Genomic DNA, 20,628 nt, shown 5'->3' on the forward strand with positions numbered 1-20,628 from the left:
TCTCATGTGAAGTTCAAGAATTCTCTTGCCTGTTTGCATCTTTAGCCTATTTTTAAGTTGGACTATTAATATTTTGCCTATGGATTTATAGGAATTTTTTGTATATTCTGGACATGAATCCTTTTTTTTTTTTAAGATTTTATTTATTCATGAGAGACAGAAAGAAAGAGGCAGAGACATAGGCAGAGGGAGAAGCAGGCTCCCCACAGGGAGCCCGATGTAGGACTCGACCCTGGACCCTGGGATTACGCCCTGTGCTAAAGTCAGATGCTCAACCCCTGAGCCACCCAGGCGTCCCTTGACATGAATCCTTTATCAGATACATGCATAGGGATTATTTTCTGTCTGTGGCTTACCTTTTCATTTCTCCATAGTATAAAGTAGGGATATTATATCTTTATTATGTATATTATAAACATTTTCTCCCAATTTGTCTTTGCCTTTTACTATTGCCTTTTGCCCTATATGGTTCTTTTTATTTGAATGTCATCAAATCTGTCATTCTGCTTTTATGGTTTAAAGTTTCATTTCATGTTTGGAAGTCCTCTGCCACCCTGAGGTTATGAAAGCTATTCCTTTAGTATTTTCTTTTAATACTTTGGTTTTTTTGTTGTTGTATTTAACTTTTTAATCTGTTTGGGTTATATTTTTATAGAATACAGCATGAGATATTTTTTTGACATAAAGTCAGTCATTTGTTCCAATACCATATATTCCACTGATTTAAAATGCAACCTTTAATATATACTAAATTTCTTTGTATGTTTGACCTTGTTTCTGGAGTGTTAGGGAGAACTAATATCTTTGGGATTTTCTAACCCAGTAGCGAGAATATCTTTTCATTTATTTAGATCTTATTTAAAACAGGCTTATAGTTTGTTCTTTATTTCCCTCCATCTTCTCTTTTATTTATTTATTTATTTTTTTTACAGTTCTTATTAAAATTTGTTTACCTAGAGATTTTATAACTTTTTGTGCTATGAATTGGACCACCTATGTCCCACCACTACAGTAATTTTCTGATTATTGCTGATATGCATTAATATCATACTTGTTAATTGTATATTATCTTTACAGATTCTAATAGTTTTAGAGCTGATTTTCTTAGTTTTTCAGGTAGATATGTATAAAATGATAATTTATGTTTTTTTAAGATTAGTACCATTTTTTCTTCTTGTACAGAAAAATGCTAAATTGTAGTGGATTCCTTTCCTTGTTTCATTCTTTTTTTGGTAAATAACCTAAAATGTCTGATCTTTAGGAATGATGTTTGTTCTGCATCCTGAGAGTTAATCCAAAGAGTGCTAAGCCAGATGAGTGATTTTGGGGATTTAATTAAATAATCATGTCATTTTTCCACCTTTATCTAATGTAATAAATAATAGATTTTAATTTTTTTAAAGAGTGAACTTGCACATGTGTGGAAGTGGGATGGTAGGAGAGGCTAAAGGAAAGGGAGAAGGAATCTTACGCAGGCTCCATGTCCAGTGCAGAACCTGATGCAGGGCTCACTCTCATGACCCTGAGATCATGACCTGAGCTGAAATCAAGAGTCCGATGCCACCCAGGCACCCTGTAGGCAGTGATTTTAAAATTTCAGTGTGCGTCAGAATCACCTGCAGTGACCAGAGTAGAAAATGTAAATGTTGTAGTCCTAGCCCTCATACTTCCTTTTTTTATTTTTAACAATGCATTTCTTTTTTTTTTTAAGATTTTATTTATTTGTGAGAGACAGAGAAGGCAGAAGGAGAAGCAGGCTCCCTGTGGGGAGCCTGATGCAGGACTTCATCCTGGAACCCCAAGATCATGCCCTGAGCTAAAGGCAGTTGCTCAACCATTTAGCCACCTAGGCGTCCCTCTCTATTTTTTAAACAAAAACTCCAAATTACAATGATCACTGGGATAAAACCAGTCCTTTATTTTTACTGCCTTTATTGCCTTCAATGTATTTGATTACCATCTTCAGCAGTTACATTAACATCTTTACCAGTTTACTCTTTTTTCTTCTTGATTGCTCCAGCAGTTATTTTCTTCCCACATTACATTTTCAGTCTTTTTTTTTTTTTTAAGATTTTATTTATCGGGACGCCTGAGTGGCTCAGCGGTTGAGTGTCTGCCTTCGGCTGAGGACGTGATCCGGGAGTCCTGAGATCAAGTCCCACATCGGGCTTCCTGCATGGAGCCTGTCTCTGCCTCTCTCTCTCTCTCTTTCTGTCTGTCATGAATAAATAAATAAAATCTTTAAAAATAAAAAAATTAAGAAAAGATCAAAATAGTAAATGTACCTTTGTTGACCTTTCTCCTTCATGAAATCCGTAATTGAAAATAGATCCTCTTTGAAACAGGAAATTTTTATAATTATATATAAGAATAAGATTTATTTTTCTTCAAATCTTTCTGTATTTGTGTTTGTTTTCAATTTTGATACTATACTTTTATTATATAATAGGCACAGGTACAGTACCAACAGCAGCATGAACAACAGAAAAAAGATTTAGAAATCCTCCATCAACGAAATATCCAGCAACTACAAAACAAATTATCTGAGTTAGAAGCAACTAATAAAGACCTAACGGAAAGGAAATATAAAGGAGACTCTACCATCAGAGAACTGAAAACAAAACTGTCTGGTGTAGAAGAGGTATTGAACGTTGTGTTTGTTCCTCCCCCCCACCCTCCCAATTTAAAATAACATTTAAATTTGGTGACTTTAGTATTTGTATCCAGGCTGTTTCTCTGATGCTTTGCAAGGATGTTTTGGTGTTATTAGGGTGATCAGACATTGCAAAAAAATTGAGAATCTAAAATCTGATGAAAAGGGATAATTCAGAACAGAACTGTGGTCAACTTAGATATTTTTAGTTAGGGTTTTGAAGAGTAGCTCGTTGACATAACCTTTAGATTTTTCGGTGTACTTTTTTTAAGATTTTATTTATTTATTCATGAGAAGCACACACACACAGAGAGAGGCAGAGACATAGGCAGAGGGAGAAGTAGGCTCCATACAGAGAGCCTGACAGTGGGACTCGATCCTGGGCCTCCAGGATTACACCCTGGGCTGAAGGCTGGTGCTAAACTGCTGAGCCACCAGGGCTGCCCTCAGTGTACTTTTAATATCTGCACAGTGTCAATGGCTCAATGTATTCAGTGTTTACAGGCCTGGTTCTTTCAGCCTACTTAACAGGTCCAACAACTATATGAATAATGTGTCTAATAATAATGATATTAGTAATGCTGATAGCTAAGGCATACTGAACACATGCTATGTGACAGGTGCTGTTTAACTGCTTTACAGGTATTAATCCATTTAATTCTTATAATTATTTTAAAGAAGGTACTGTTATCCCTATTTTGCAGATGGTGAACTAGGACACAGATAGTTTAAGAAACTTGCCCAAGGTTTCATAGCCAGTAAACGGAAGAGCAAGGATTAGTATCCTCTTATTTGCTTATCTTTAGTACTCCTTTATTCTTTTAGGCAACAGAGACATTTAGAAAATCTTGCTCTGTGACACATTGTTGATGCTTTGGCTATGATGATAAGCTCCTTCCTAGCATTATACATTATTGTCATGAATTAATCAGAAAACGTAGATTTTGTTAAGTCTATCATATTTAAATAAAAAATCAGTGTTATTTGAGCTCATGGGACTTCCCCACTCCATTTCACCAACTCTAAAGCTTGATGATTTTATTTATTTATTTTAAATTTTTTTTTTAAAGATTTTATTTACTTATGAGAGACACAGATTGAGAGAGAGGCACAGATACAGGCAGAGGGAGAAGCAGGCTCCATGTAGGGAGCCGACATGGGACTTGATCCCTGGTCCCCAGGATCACACCTTGGGCTGAAGGCGGCGCTAAACCACTTAGCTACCCAGGCTGCCCTGGGTAGAAAGCTTGATGATTTTATGTTCAGATCCTCAGTATTCTGCGCCAGTAGTGCATCCTCCCTGCTCTCTTGACCTTTCATACCAGTTTGTAAAATACTGTAATCTTCCTTGTACATTGGATAGTCATTAATACTATATGACTTCTTTTATCTTCGCCCTGAAATTGGCCAGTTTATAAATACTGTGCTCCATTATATGGGCTTTATATAATTTCATCAAAATATTTCTTTAAAAAATTTTTTTAAGATTTTATTTAGGGGATCCCTGGGTGGCGCAGCGGTTTGGCGCCTGCCTTTGGCCCAGGGCGCGATCCTGGAGACCTGGGATCGAATCCCACGTCGGGCTCCCGGTGCATGGAGTCTGCTTCTCCCTCTGACTGTGTCTCTGCCTCTCTCTCTCTCTCTCTGTGACTATCATAAATAAATTAAAAAAAAAAATTAAAAAAAAAGATTTTATTTATTTATTCACGAGAGACAGAGAGGCAGAGACACAGGCAGAGGGAGAAGCAGGCTCCATGCAGGGAGCCCAATGTGGGACTCAATCCCAGGACTCTGGGATCACAACCTGAGCGGAAGGCAGACGCTCGACCACTGAGCCACCCAGGCATCCCAAATTATTTCTTTAAAAAAAAATTCTGGGGATCCCTGGGTGGCTCAGCGGTTTAGCACCTGCCTTTGGCCCAGGGGGCAATCCTGGAGTCCCGGATTGAGTCCCATGTTCAGCTCCCGTCATGGAGCCTGCTTCTCCCTCTGCCTGTATCTCTGCCTCTCTCTCTATGTCTATCATGAATAAATAAATCTTAAAAAAATTTTTTTTTATTTAAATCAACTTGCTAACATAAAGTATAACACCCAGTGCTCATCTCATTATGTACACTCGTTAATGTCTAATCAAAATCTTTCTTTCAAGATTTGCAGATGACTCGAACATGATCAGTCCTGGGAACCCCTTTGTTTTTTTTAATTGTAGTATAGTCAACATTCAGTGTTATATTAGTTTCAGGTGTACAATATAGTGATTTAGTACTTTATACAACACCCTGTGCTCATCATAAGTGCAGTCCTCCTTAATTGCCATCATCTATTTCACTCATCTTCCCACCCACCTTCCCTCTGGTAACCATCAATTTGTTCTCAATAGTTAAGAGCCTGTTTCTTGGCTCACTTGTTCTCTTTCTTTCTTCCTCCTTTTTTCCCCTTTGCTCATTTGTTTTGTGTCTTAAATTCCACTTATGAGTTTTTGTTTTTATGAGTTTTTCATACAGTTTTTGTCTTTCTCCAACTGAGTTATTTCACTCAAACTCCATGTCGTTGCACTGGGAACTTTTTTTTTTTTTTTAAAACCTCTGAGTATTGTTACCTAATCATGGTAAATTATACCTTTTAGGCATTAGTGCCCTAAAAATAATTGCTGCCATTTATTATTTATTGTGTGCCAGGCATTATGCTAAGCAATTTGCATTAGGGTTTTTATGGAAATTAAGTGAAGTAATTTATGAAGTGTTTGTTATTTCTGTTTTAAAAATGAGGGAACTAAGATTCAGGGAGGTTAAATAATTCCCAAGGTTACACCAAAGAACCTTGATTTGTATTCAAGTCTGTCTGATAGTAGAATTTGCTTCTAAAATCAAAGTATTATGTTGTGGCATAATACTATAAAATTATTTTGTAAAGTTTTGTTAAAGATGAAAATTATCTAGAAATACTATATCCTCGAGTTGTGTATACTTGGCAGTATTTAGATGGTATTAGCTAATTGGGAAGTGACCTATCTTAGATTTTTTTTAATCTTTTTTTTTTTAAGATTTTAATTTATTTATTCATTAGATAAGCAGAGACACAGGCAGAGGGCAAAGCAAGCTCCCTGCAAGGAGCCTGATGTGGGACTCGATCCTAGATCTCAGGATCACACTCTGAGCCAAAGGCAAACACAACCTCTGAGCCACCTAGGCGTCCCCCAAAAAATCTGTTTTTAAATAACAATTATATTTGCTTACTTTTGTTTTAAAGAGTGAACTAAGAGCAAATCCAGAAGTGTTAACATATTTGTTGACATGGAAAGATCGTAATATGTATGAAGGTTGATTATAAAACTGCACAGTATGAGTACTTTAAAAAAAAAATCAATGCATATAAACAGAGCAAAATGTTAACAGCAGATTGTAGCAGCCACCCTTGGCTACCCTTAGAATCCATTACTGAGTTCTACTGCCCATGCCGTACCTCATACTAACTATAAATAAGACTTTATTTTAAAAGATTTTATTTGTTTATTCATGAGAGACAGAGAGAGAGAATGGCAGAGACATAGGCAGAGGGAGAAGCAGGTTCCATGCAGAAAGCCCAATGTAGAACTCGATCCCAGGACTCTGGGATCATACCCTGAGCCAAAGGCAGATGCTCAACTGCTGAGCCACCCAGGCGTCCTAAATAAGACTCTTGGGGATGGAGCCAGGCATCAATAGTTTTAAAGTTTTCTTGGTGATTTCAATATGCATACTAGCTTGAGAACCACTGCTTACATGGTAGAATGATAGGGTTTTTTATTTTATGTTCTTGAAATTCTATTATAATGGGCATTTATTACCTAAGTGATTTTTTTTTAAGTGTAAATTTTAAGGTATGAAAAAATCCTTGTTACTAGTTTTTAAAAGTTGTAATTTATTCATAAATCAAGATTATTTTCCTTGTTGTCATTGAATTAGATATTAGTGTATTTTACAATCATATTTCAAGTCTACAAGTTACATACAACCTTAGAGGGACTTCTGTATCCTTTAAAAAAAATCAGTACTAGATTTTCAGACCAATTTTTGTATATGTTGTTTTAAATCACCACATGTATCTGGATCCTTCACTATGAAGAAACAGGCTTCATGAATCATTGGGAAATATTATAATGATTATAACTCTTATTGAGCCCATGAGCCTAAAATTAGAAAATCTTAAGAATCCTTAAAAGTGGAAGGGACTGTAGAAATTATCTGGTCCAGTGTAAAAGTTTCTCTTCATCTCTGGCACAAAGTCATTTATTACCTGCTTAGATAGGTCCAAATAGGAATGAACTCACTAATCCTTAAGAACACTATTCCATTTTTGAAGAGTTCAAATTGTTAAAAATCTATTCCTTATGTTAGAGCCAAAATCTGTCTCTAATTTTTACCCTTTAAGGGCAGCCCGGGTGGCTCAGCGGTTTAGCGCCGACTTCAGCCCAGGGCCTGATCCTGGAGACCCGGGTTAGAGTCCCACATTGGGTTCCCTGCATGGAGCCTGTTTCTCCCTCTGCCTGTGTCTCTGCCTCTCTCTGTGGATCTCTCATAAATAAAATAAAATAATAAAATAAATAAAATAATAAAATAAATAAAATAAAATAAAATAAAAAAATATAAAATAAAATAAAATATATAAAATAAAAAATAATGAAATAAATAAAATAAATATAATAAATAGGATAAATAGAATAAATAAAATAAATATAATAAATAAAATAAACGCTATATGGAGGGGTGCTGGGGTGGCTCTGTTGGTTAAGTGGCCGCCTCTTGATTTCAGGGTGGTTCATGATCTCAGGGGATGGAGCACTGAGACGGGCTTCATAGTCAATAGGGAGTCGACTTAAGGATTCTCTCTCCCTTTTTTCCTTTTCCTGCTCACTCTCTCTATAATAAATAAAATCTTTAAAAATCTAAAATAAATAAATCTTAAATAAAAGCTATATGAAATAAAAAAAAAAGTACTAGAACTTTGAAAGGCTTCTTAAATATTTTAAATGTCTAATTATAAATAACCAGAGCAGCTAACTTCTCTTTTTCATACTGCATCATTTTTTTTCTTCCTCTAGGAACTCCAGCGGGCTAAGCAAGAAGTCCTCTCTTTGCGAAGAGAGAATTCTACACTAGATGCCGAATGCCATGAAAAAGAAAAGCATATTAATCAGCTACAAACAAAAGTGGCTGTTTTAGAACAGGAAATCAAGGATAAGGACCAGCTTGTTTTAAGAACAAAAGAAGCATTTGATACAATCCAGGAACAAAAGGTCTATTTAAACATTTTTTAAACAAATTGTTGATCACATTTACAAGTGATGCTTTTTTTAAACACAAACATCCTATTAATTATTTTTGTTTTAAAAAATATGTATCAGGTGGCTTTAGAAGAGAATGGTGAGAAAAATCAGGTACAGCTAGGAAAACTTGAAGCTACAATAAAATCATTATCAGCAGAACTTCTTAAGGTTTGTTTTTAAAAATAATAGAATATTAAATTTCATTGGGTTAAGTAGAGATATACATATGAAGCTCTTTTACAGGCAAATGAAATTATCAAGAAGTTACAGGGGGATCTGAAAACTTTAATGGGTAAATTAAAACTGAAGAATACAGTAACTGTTCAACAAGAGAAACTCTTGGCTGAGAAGGAAGACAAATTACAAAAGGAACAAAAGGAATTACAAGATGTTGGACAGGCTCTCCGAATTAAAGAGCAAGAGGTAGTGAATATTCTATATTTTTGCGTGTGTGACTACTTCTAGAGTATAACCACTTTTCTCAGGTTTTTAAAAAAATGTGTTATATTAGAGAAGAGCTTTGGCTTTTTTATCCCCCCAAAAGAACATAACTAGCTTCAGCACAAGTTAACTATTTCTTTTTAGATTTTATTTATTTGAGAAACAGAGAGAGAGGCAGAGACACGGGCAGAGGGAGAAGCAGGCTCCATGCAGGGAGCCCAATGTGGGACTTGATCCCAGGTCCCCAGGATCACACCGTGGGCTGAAGGCGGCGCTAAACCGCTGAACCATCTGGGCTGCCCAAGTTAACCTATTTCAATTTGAAAAGTTAGTTATCATGACTTAGATACCTTGAGTGTTTGTTATATATACGTACACATACAGGTGTTATGCAGGTGAATTATAATTCATTTATCTATTTAATAGTTAATGGTATTTAATTAATAGAGATACATTCCTTAGTTTTTATTTAGCCTTTATTATACTAATAAGAGAGGATTGATATTTCAGGTATGCAAATTACAAGAACAGTTAGAAGCTACTGTTCAAAAGCTTGAAGAAAGCAAACAGCTTCTAAAAAATAATGAGAAGTGTAAGTATTTTACCTTTTTATGTAAATGAGATTTATAATTGTTCTATTCATCTGAAAATTTTGAGTTCATAAAAGTCTAGGTAAATCAAGATATTGCTACAGCCAAATAATTTGTTTTAATTACATTGTCTTCATGTCTTTCCTATAGTAACTTGTATATCAGTTGCCCTGTAAAGCAGTTATCATTATAACAAAAACCGTATTAAATGTCTCAGTAACCCAAAATTAAGTGTTGAAAATATTGATTGTAATTTAAATTCTTCATATTAAAGGTCTTCACTATTCCTTATTTTAATTGTTATATTTATCTAATAGTAATAACATGAATTATTTGAAACTGAAATATAAGATTAAGCTTTAACATTTTCTCAGTTTTTTTTTTTTAAGATTTTATTTATTCATGAGAGAGAGAGAGAGAGAGAGAGAGGCAGAGACACAGGCAGAGGGAGAAGCAGGCACCATGCAGGGCGCCCGACACGGGACTCAATCCCTGGGGAGAGAGAGAGAGGCAGAGACACAGGCAGAGGGAGAAGCAGGCACCATGCAGGGCGCCCGACACGGGACTCAATCCCTGGGGACTCAGGGAGCCCGACACGGGACTCAATCCCTGGGACTCCAGGATCACGCCCTGGGCCAAAGGCAGGTGCTAAACCACTGAGTCACCCAGGGATCCTCACATTTTCTCAGTTTTTAGTATTGGTTATCAGACAAGAGTATGAACTTCAAATAAGCTGTAAGATATTGTTCTAGAAGTGAAAGCCTTCAAAGAGATCCAAGACTAGCAGAAATACGTACTTCTGATAGTAATAAAGAGTTCTATGTATGTGGTGGTTGCTAAGAGTCTTTAATGATAAGCATTTAGGTGAACCTATATTTTCCTGTGATATAAGCTATTCTGAAAGACTTAAAAAGATCTCAATATAACTTTTAAATGTTTAAAGTTATTAGAAAATTAAAAAGTCAAAATTCTTTACCTTGTTTTGTTCTTTTATTTAAGTAATCACATGGTTAAATAAAGAACTAAATGAAAATCAGCTAGTGAGAAAACAAGATGTATTGGGACCTTCTACCACTCCACCTGTGCATTCTAGCAGTAACACAATTAGAAGTGGAATTTCTTCTAACTCTAATGTGGTAAGATTTAAATTAAGATGTGAGTGGTCTTAGTAAATTGCCTAAAATAAAAATGTTGCCAGACTAAGGAAGTCTCCATGACTAATATGACTAGATATTGATTAGCACTGAGATACAGGTTAAGTCCCACCTGGAAGTGGGATATATAGGTAAACTTGCTCTTAATAAAGAGGCTATATTTCAAGGGTGCACTTTTTATTTTTTTAAATTTTTATTTATTTATTTATTTTATTTTTTTAAGGATGTTATTTATTTATTCATGAGAGACACAGAGATAGAGAGAGAGTGAAGGAGAGGGAGAATCAGGCTCCATGCAGGGAGCCTGACGTGGGACTTGATCACGGATCTCCAGGATCAGGCCCTGAGCTGAAGGCGGTGCTAAACCGCTGGGCCACCCGGGCTACCCAAGGGTGCACTTTTAAAAATTGGATATAGAAATCATTCAGTAATAAGTAATGCCAAATGTGCTAAAGAAGGGAGTATTCTGGGGACCTTAAGAAGGGAAAACAGAGTTTGAGCTCAAGTTGGAACTATGATAGAAGGAGCCCAAACTGAATTCTAATTTTAAGAGAAAAGAGAAAGAAATGTCCTTTTATCAGTCTGTCAGCTCCAGTTTCTAGAAGGAAGTAGTTAATGAGATTTAAGGTTTTTAGCTCCCAGGACCAGGTCTCTTGCTTTTTCCTTGCAAGAAATTGGGAGAAAAAGAAGAGCAACTCCTTACATCTGGGAGCTGGCTTGGTACTATCACCAAGGCCCTGGTGTTGCTAGGAGAGCTAGCCTAGCACTCACAACTAGGTCTTGGGGCTCTCCTGTTGAACATAAATAATTTCACAGAATATCAACATCAGGCAAGGCCACTCTGTGACTGTGACAGATCAAGACAAAAACAGGATCACATCATAATCATGTCTGAACACAATAAAAAAAAAAAAAAGGAACATTGCTAAACCACAAAATGGGAAACATTCTCCCGTCTTGGCTAACATGATTTACTGCTCCTTCTTTACCAACTACGGTTTTGGCCTCAATGCATTAATACTTACCTAATAAGATTTATTTCAGATACTGAGTCATACAGTTATCCCCATTTCCAGATAGCATCTGAACCACAACAAGGCCACACTTTATTAAACTGTTCCTTGAAACACCTAACACATAAGTCTAATAAAGTCCCTTTTAACACCTACATACTGTCACACCCCCTCTTACTAGATTTCCCACAGTATGCAGTCTCCATTGTTTGCAAGGAGCAGTAAACCCAGGGTGTACACATATAGACATGTTTCTGGTAGTCATTTGTTGGAGAGCATTGGCAGAGGATTTAAAATGCAAATACCTAACTGTATTTATAAATTAGATTGACTTGATGTTTAAAAGAATAGATTTTTGCTAAGTTGGAAAAAGGTGTGGAAAGAAGTACCTAGCACTGAATTACAACTTGAAGAAATTTGAATCTTAACCTTCTGAATTGATGATAAATAGCTACGTAAAAGGTGTTTTTGTTGTGTAGCCAGTGATCTTATACAGTTGCTTCTTAAGGTTTGTGTTTCAGTTCTCTTATAAACTCTTTTCATGACCTTAGTTAATGGTGTTGTCACTATATTTGAAAATTAGTGGCAAAGCAAATTACTGTCAGAATCAGTCCATTTAAGAACACATACCTTGTTCTCATTCTGGCAGAAAATTATTTTTATTTTGTATCTGATTGGCATATTGATCTATGACTCCACCCTTCCCCCATCCCATTTTCGGGAATGGAAGATCTATAGGGAACCAAGGTAATTCAGAGAGGTCATTTGAAGTCATTTCAAAGACAGGTCCAGTGGTTCATTTTGTTAAGCTTGCAAGGCCACTCCTTAAGAAAGCTTAGATATCCTAGTCTCATGCTATTATTTATTATTAAAGCAGAGTTTTGTGTTGTCATGATAAAATTGGCCTCTAAAGATAGTGTTTTTAAGTATTATAACAGTGTCTCATAGATCAGTAAATACTATTTAGAACTAATAACTCATCCTTACCTTTTTATGTTTTTATTTTTAGGTTGATGGTAGACTGACTTACCCAAGTTTTGGGATTGGTTATCCTATCTCCTCTGCATATGCATTCCAGAATAACTTTCCTCATCCTGTATCTGCCAAAAATACCAACCACCCAATTTCAGGACCAAAGGTAGACAAATTAACTAATACTTTTTTGGGAGGAAATATAGCAAGCTAGTAACAAATTTTTTTCTTTTAAAGATTTATTAGTGTTTTGGTCAGTTGCTAAGTATTAGGTTAATAGATAAATATATTCCAGAATATCTAGTTTATGCTTATAGGAAGTACTACCTGTACTATATGGTATTTCTTGAGTCACTATAATTTATAAAAAGCTGGACATTACTCTCCTTAAATTTTATTTATCCCTGTTGAACCGTTTTCCATTTTTATTCATTCTCTATTACAATTCTCAAACCTAACTAGAATTACTGACCTCATACTGCTGATGTATTAGCTATGGTGACATTTTTGGATTTTACTGCCAGGACTTTAAGGTGTGATAAGGTAGACTTATAGCATATTCTAAAATGTAGTTCTGGCAACATTTTCTTAAATAGCATAGAACTAGCATTTCCTTCAATGTGATATTTGCTGAGATTTTTTTCTACCCACTTGAGTTCTTCATCATCATTGTTAGTACTTAATGTCTTAGGTTTATATATTGTTTTCACATGTATTATAATTTTATTTTCACAATAATTCACCCAGACCAGCCACTGATTTTTTTTTTTTAAGATTTTACTTATTTATTCATGAGAGACACAGAGAGAGAGGCAGAGACACAGGCAGAGGGAGAAGCAGGCTCCATGCAGGAAACCCAGTGTGGGACTCCATCCTGGGATTCTAGGATCACACCCTGAGCCAAAAATGCTCAACTGCTGAGCCACCCAGGCATCCCAGACCAGCCACTGATTCTATTTTCATTCTTAAGTTTAGGTCAAAATTGATTGTTTTGTAAATCATAGAAACAATTTTGAAAAGATTTTTTTTTTAAAGATGTATTTATTTTAGAGAGTGTGCACAAGGAGGGGAGAGGCAAAGTGAGAGAATCTCAAGCAGACCTCCTGCTGAGCCTGGAGCCTGATGTGGGCTTGATCCTGTGACCTTGAGATAATGACCTGAGCAAAAATCAAGAGTCAGAGGCTTAATTAACTGACTCAGCCACCCCAGGCGCCCCTGAAAACAATATTTTGAATGGAGGACTTTGAATTTGTTTTTATAAACCCTTTATCAAATTAGTTTCGGGCTGCCCTACAAATAAGCTGACTGTGTTGCTTAGGCCTATGCTTCTTTTTAACTTTTAAAGTCTTTTTAGAGCACCTGGGTGGCTTAGTGGTTGAGCGTCTGCCTTTGGCTCAACATGAGATCCTGGGATCAAGCTCCGCATCAGGCTCCCCACAGGGAGCCTGTTTCTCCTTCTGCCTATGTCTCTGCCTCTCTCTGTATGTCTCTCATGAATAAATAAATAAAATATTTATTTTAAAAAAGCCTTTTTAACTATATGTTTTTGGTTTGTCTCTTTATTTTCTCCTCTGTTTTGTTTCTTAAGCTCCACATGAGTGAAATCATGTGGTATTTGTCTTTCTTTGACTTATTTCACATACTCCATCTATGTTGTTGCAAATAGCAAGATTTCATTTCTTTTTTATGGCTGGGCAATATCACATTGTATATATATATACCACATTTTCTTGATCCTTTCATCTGTCGGTGGACACTTGGGCTCCTTCCAGAATTTGGCTATTGTAAATAATGCTGCTGTAAACATAGAGGTGTACATATCTTTTCACATTAGTGTTTTCATATTCTTTGGGTAAATACCCAGTTGTGGAATTTTACTGGATCATACAGTAATTCTATTTTTTAATTTTTTAAGGAACCTTCATACTGTTTCACACAATGGCTGCATCAGTTAGTGTTCTCACCAACTGTATATGAGGGTTCCTTTTTCTCCACATCCTTGCCAACACTTGTTTCTTGAATATTATTGTTTCTTAATATACTCAAATGTGATTGCATCTTGGGATTAATATTTTTCTTGAGAATATTATTGAATTGTTTTTTCATTTCATTTTAAAGTTTTTTTTTTTTTTTTTAAAGATTTTATCCATTTATTCATGAGAGACACGGGCAGAGGGAGAAGAAGCAGGCTCCATGCAGGGAGCCTGATAGAGACTCGGTCCCGGGTCTCCAGGATTAGGCCCTGGGCTGAAGGTGGCGCTAAACGGCTAAGCTACCCGGGCTGCCCAATTAAGTCTATTTCTTGCTTTGACACACACTCTCATTTTTTCCTGTGTTTTGTTTTTTAAATTTCACATATGAGTGAAATCATATGGTATTTGTCTTTCTCTATCTGACATATTTCACTTAGCATTGTATTCTATAGCTCCATCTGCGTCACTGTAAGTGGCAAGATTTAATTTTATGGCTGTATAATATTCCATTGTGTATATATACCACATCTTCTTTATCCATTCATCAACTGATGGACACTTGGACTATTTCCATATCTTGGCTATTATAAATAATTCAGCTATACACATAGGGATGCATGTATCCCTTTGCATTAGTGTTTTGTATCCTTTGGATAAATACCTAGTAGTGTGATTGCTGGATCATAAAGTAGTTCTATTTTTAACTTTTTGAGGAGCCTCCACACTGTTTTTCTTTTTTTTTTTTTAATTTTAAACAGCTTTCCAAGAATATATATAATATCCAATGTGAGGACAAGAAATACTACTTTCCAGATAGTTACCTAGTTTATAGGTCTCAATATCACTTACAAGATTACCTTTATAGTTCTGGAATTGGAGGAATCATTGTAACAAGGATGTTCCTAAACATAGGAACAAGGCTTTCAGGGTTTCCTATATCACTTATCTCTGTATCCTTTTGATCATGTACCCCCAAAAGTTATAAAACAAAAGGAAACCTAAAACAAAACACGTTGAGCTTGAACCTCTAATACAGGAATATTTATTTATTTGTGAATTGTATGCATATACTACTCAACTACTGTATTATGTACTTAACAGCATTGTTTAGTGGTTAAGAAGGTGGAATCTGATGTTAGAGTTGATCTTGCCTTTAGGGATGCCTGGTGGCTCAGTTGTTGAGCATCTGGCTCAGGTAGTGATCCCTGGATCCTGGAATTGAGTCCATATCAGGCTCCCTGCAGGAAGCCTGCTTCTCCCTCTGCCTATGTCTTTGCCTCTCTCTGTCTCTCATGAATAAATAAATAAAATCTTAAAGAAAAAAAGAAATCCTGCCTTTATATGTGAATTGGGCCAGCCACTGAAACATAAACAAAAAAGAAGAAACTTCTCTCATGCTTCAGTGTCTTCTCTTATAAAGTGGAGCAATAATTTTTTATCTACCTTACTGGATTTATTGTGAGGATTAGGTGAGTTAATACATTTGATTGGATAACTGCTTCATTATGTTATCTATGAATATAATATTCAAATTTTAGAAATTAAAGAGTGAAATTAAAAATATATATATTAAATTTATAACATTTTCTTCTCCTACCTCAGTGTGTAGTCATAATCACTGCCTACTTTGGAGATCACTGATCTAGGTAGTCTTGTGCTAGCAGCTACAGTGATTAAAACATCATCTTTTTAGTTGTAGTAAAAATAAGATCATTTTATTTCATGATATTGAAACTTTTATACCTGATGCCTTTAAATGTTACTGTTAAGATTTAGTACAGTTAAGTAGGTGTTTAACTGTGAGGATATAAAATTACATGAGTTAAATTAAACAAGAACAAATCATGCTGAAAGAAATACAAAGTATTTTGAAAGATTGTGCCATGCTGTCAAATAGAACATTTTGTAATATTAAAGCAAGATAAACAAAATAATTTCTCCTTTATTTTTGAAGACAATAATCACCAAGGATTCATTCATTTGATAAATATTTAATGAATGCCTAATATAGACAAGCATTGTTCTAGTTACAAGAGACATGGCAGTGAACAAGACCAAGTCCTTACCAATATGGTGCTTACATTTTTTTTTTTAATTTTTATTTATTTATGATAGTCACATAGAGAGAGAGAGAGGCAGAGACACAGGCAGAGGGAGAAGCAGGCTCCATGCACCAGGAGCCCGACGTGGGATTTGATCCCGGGTCTCCAGGATCGCGCCCTGGGCCAAAGGCAGGCGCCAAACCGCTGCGCCACCCAGGGATCCCGCTTACATTTTTTTAAAAGATTTTATTCATTCATTATTTCGTTCATGAGATACAAGAGACACAGGCAGAGAGAAGCAGACTCCTTGCAGGGGGCCCTATGTGGGACCTTGGGATCACGCCCTGAGCTGAAGGCAGACACTCAATCACTGAGCTACCCCGCAGGAGTCCTTGGTGCTTACATTTTGTGGTGAAAACCCCATTATGATTGCAAACTACAGTATCTATTAAAGTATTATGAAAAACATGTTACTTGAGATGTCTGGGTGGGTCAGTGGTTTAAGTGTCTGCCTTTGGCTCAGGACATGATCTCAGGGCCCTGGAATTGAGCCCCGCATCATATTCTCTGCTCAGTGGGAAGTCTGCTTGTCCCTCTCTCTCTCTCTCTCTCTCTGCCCCTCATCCCTGCTCATGTTCTCTCTCTCACTCTGCTCTCCCTCCAAATCTTTAAAAAAAAAAAACAAAAACTAAGATGCTATTTGATGTCAAGGAAAATACTTAATGATAATATCACTGAAACATTTTGTATTAATTTAAATTTTTTTGAAAGAGTGAGCAGGGGGTGGAGGGGCATAGGGAGAATGAGAATAATCTTAAAGTGGGCTCCACTTAGCACGAGCCCTACTTGGGGCTCAGTCTCACAACCCTGAGATCATGACCTGAGCTGAAATCAAGAGTCAGATGTTTAATCAACTGAGCCACCCTAGCTGAAACATTTTAGAGTGATGATCAGATTTCATCTTGAAGTTTATGTGGGAGATTTTTCTGTAATGAGAGAGTATTATCTAAGATTAGATGATTGATTTATCTTGATAGTATTTAGCCCACAATGTTTATTCAGAGACAGATTTTACCTAGAGATAGCATTTCTCAGTTTGATTAACCACATCATTCACCAGATGGTTCCAAATTAATTTTTGCTTATTTTGTGGTAACTGTTTTAAAAAATAATATATCAGCATGAGAAGCTACCAAATACACAAAAGGATATAACTGTCTAAATGTCCGTCCTACGGTCCCTAGTTGTCTTTTCAGAGAAGATGACTCTGGAGTTTCTTTTGATATAATCCAAATATATTAAAAGCATATACAAAAATATATATGTGTATGTGTATGTTTGTTTGTACACGAGTGGTTTTATATTTAAGCATAAATAGTCCATGCTTTTTTCCATTTGGTAAATACCCAGTAGGAGTTACCAGATTCATATGGCATTTCTATTTTTAATATTTTAAGGAATCTTCATACTGTTTACCTTCATACTGTTTTCCACAGTGGTACACCAATTTATATTCCCATCAGTAGTGCTTGAGGTTTCCTTTTTCTCCACATCCTTTTTTTTTTTTTTAATCTTTTTTTAAAAATTTTTTTATTTATTTATGATAGTCACAGAGAGAGAGAGAGGCAGAGACATAGGCAGAGGGAGAAGCAGGCTCCATGCACCGGGAGCCCGACGTGGGATTCGATCCTGGGTCTCCAGGATCGCGCCCTGGGCCAAAGGCAGGCGCTAAACCGCTGCGCCACCCCAGGATCCCTTTCTCCACATCCTTACCAGCATTTGTTCTTTCTTGTCTTTTCGTTACTGATCATTCTGACAGGTGTAAAGTTATATCACATTGTGGTTTTGATTTGTATTTCCTTGATAAATAGTGATGTTGAGCATGTTTTCATGTGGCTACCTGTATATCTTTGGAAAAACTGTTCAGTTTCTCTGCTCATTTTTTAATTGGATTATTTGTGGGGGGAGGTTGGTGTTGAGTTGTGACACTTTTATATGTGGATATTAACCCCTTACTGGATGTAGCATTTGCAAATATCTTCTATTCAGTAGGTGGTCTCTTTGTTTTGTTGATAGTTTTCTATTCAAAAGCTTTTTATTTTGGTGTAGTCCCATTAGTTTATTTTTGCTTTTATTTCACTTGCCTTGAGATACCTATCCAGGAAAATGTTGCTAAGGCTGATGTTGCTAAGAGAGTAATGGCTGTATTTTCTTCTAGGAGTTTTACAGTTTCAGGTCTCACATTTGGGTCTTTAATCCATTTTATTTTTGCGTGTGGTCTAAGAGTGTAGTCCAGTTTGAATCTAGCGCATGTAGCTATCCAGTTTTCCCAGCACCATTTAAAGAGTCTGCTGTGTTTTGCCTCACTGGTATATATTCTTACATCATGTGATATAGATTAATTGGCCATATAAGGATGGGTTTATTTCTGCATATCCTATTCTGTTCTATTGATCTGTGTGTCTATTTTTGTGTCAGTACCACACTGTTTTACTATAGCTTTGTAGTATATCTTGAAATGTACCTCCAGCTGCATTGTTTTTTCTCATGAACTGCTTTGGCCACTCAGTGCCTTTTGTGATTCTGTAGAAATTTTAGTATTGTTTGTTGTAGTTCTATGAAAATTACTGTTGATATTTTGATAGGGATTGCACTGAATCTGTAGATTGCTTTGGGTATTATGGACATTTTAACAATATTCTTCTAGTCCATGAGCGTGATACATCTTTGCATTTGTTTGTATAGTCTTCAGTTTCTTTCATCCAGTGTTTGATAGTGTTCAGAGGGTATATCTAACTTCCTCAGTTAAGTTTATTCTTGGGTATTTCACTCTTTTTTTTTTTTTAAGATTTTATTTATTTATTCATGAGGGACACAGAGAGAGAGAGGCAGAGACACAGGCAGAGGGAGAAGCAGGCTCCATGCAGGGAGCCTGACATGGGACTCGATCTCGGGTCTCCAGGAACTCACCCTGGGCTGAAGGTGGCGCTAAACCGCTGAGGCACCCGGGCTGCCCTATTTCACTCTTCCTTATGCAATTGTAAATGGATTTGTTTTCTGTTTTTTAAAGATTTTATTTATTCATGAGAGACAGAGAGGCAGAGATAAAGGCAGAGGGAGAAGCAGGCTCCATGCAGGGAGCCTGATGGTAGGACTCGATCCCAGGACTCCAGGATCATGCACTGGGCTGAAGGCAGGCACTCAACTGCTGAGCCACCTGGGCATCCCTAAGATGCTTAATTTTCATCCATGGGTTTCATTCAGTGTATCTAAAAAACTTTATTTTATTTATTTATTTCAGAGAGAGAGCACATGAGTAAGGGAGAGGTAGAGGGAGAGGAAGAAGGAGCAGCAGACTTCCCGCTGAGTGTGGAGCCTAACGTGGGGCTCAGTCTCAGGACACTGAGATCATGACCTGAGCCAAAGTCAGAAGCCTAGCTGATGAAGCCATCTAGGTGCCCCTAAAATTTTATTGATGAGCTTCAGAACTTTCCAGTTACATTTTAAGTCAGGTTATTGAGGTATCATTTACACACAGTAAAATTCAGCTTTTGTAGTGTACTAAAAAAATTCTGTGGTAAAATACATATAACATAGAATTTACTGTTTTAACCTTTTTAAATATTTATTTATTTATTTATTTGAGATTGAGTGAGAGAGCATGAGTGGGGGTACAAAGGGAGAAGAAGAAGCAGGCTCCCTGCCCAGCAGAGAGCTTGAGGTGGAGTTTGATTCCCAGGATCCCAGGATCATGACCTGAGCCGAAGTCAAACACTTAACCGACTGAGCCACCTAGCGCCCCTTAATCTTTTTAAAGTTTAGAATTAAAAATTGTGTACACACTGGCAATGTTTTAAATATATTCATAGTGTTGTCCAACCATCTCCACCAACCATCTCCAGAACTCTTTTCACCTTGTAAAACTGAAACTCTATACCCATTAACCAATAATTTCCCCATTTCCCCCATGCCTCCCAGCTCCTAGTAACCCCAGTTCTACTTTCTGTCTCTGATTTTGACTATTCTAAGTACCTCATATAAAGTTGAATCATCATATAGTATTTGTTTTTTTGTTACTGGCTTATTTCACTTAGTATATGTCATCAGGGTTCATCCATGTTGTAGCATACATTAGAAATTTCTCCCTTTATAGGGCTGAATAATATTCCATTCTATATAATACATTTTGCTTATCTGTTGATGGACACTTAAGTTGCTTCTGTGTTTAGCTGTTAAGAATAATGCTTCTATGAACATAGGTGTACAAATATGTCTTCAAACAAATATGTCTTCAAGCCCTATTTTCATTTCTTTTGGGTATATAATCAGAAATAGAATTGCTGGTAGCACTTCTACTTTGCATTTTTTGTGCAACTGCTATAATGTTTTCCATAGCAGTTGTACCATTTTACATTCCCATTAATGATGTACAAGAGTTCTAATTTTTCCACATCCTTGCCAACACTTGTCTCTCTCTCTCTCTCT

At 36.3% G+C, this 20,628-nt stretch overlaps 1 protein-coding gene across 3 annotated transcripts in view; it reads left to right on the top strand.

Moving 5' to 3' along the window:
* SASS6 (SAS-6 centriolar assembly protein) overlaps window positions 1–20,628 on the top strand; it is a 43,022-nt gene that overhangs the window by 13,282 nt on the left and 9,112 nt on the right. For all 3 annotated transcript variants that reach the window (XM_025417508.3, XM_025417507.3, XM_025417509.3), the window contains exons 8-14: window positions 2,450–2,641; window positions 7,734–7,928; window positions 8,037–8,126; window positions 8,202–8,381; window positions 8,910–8,991; window positions 9,989–10,125; window positions 12,166–12,294. In XM_025417508.3, the coding sequence (XP_025273293.2) occupies window positions 2,450–2,641; window positions 7,734–7,928; window positions 8,037–8,126; window positions 8,202–8,381; window positions 8,910–8,991; window positions 9,989–10,125; window positions 12,166–12,294 (1,005 nt within the window). The remainder of the gene's footprint in view (window positions 1–2,449; window positions 2,642–7,733; window positions 7,929–8,036; window positions 8,127–8,201; window positions 8,382–8,909; window positions 8,992–9,988; window positions 10,126–12,165; window positions 12,295–20,628) is intronic.

This window comes from Canis lupus, chromosome 6 (assembly GCF_003254725.2).
Source record: "Canis lupus dingo isolate Sandy chromosome 6, ASM325472v2, whole genome shotgun sequence".
In the NCBI taxonomy this organism is placed as follows: domain Eukaryota; kingdom Metazoa; phylum Chordata; class Mammalia; order Carnivora; family Canidae; genus Canis; species Canis lupus.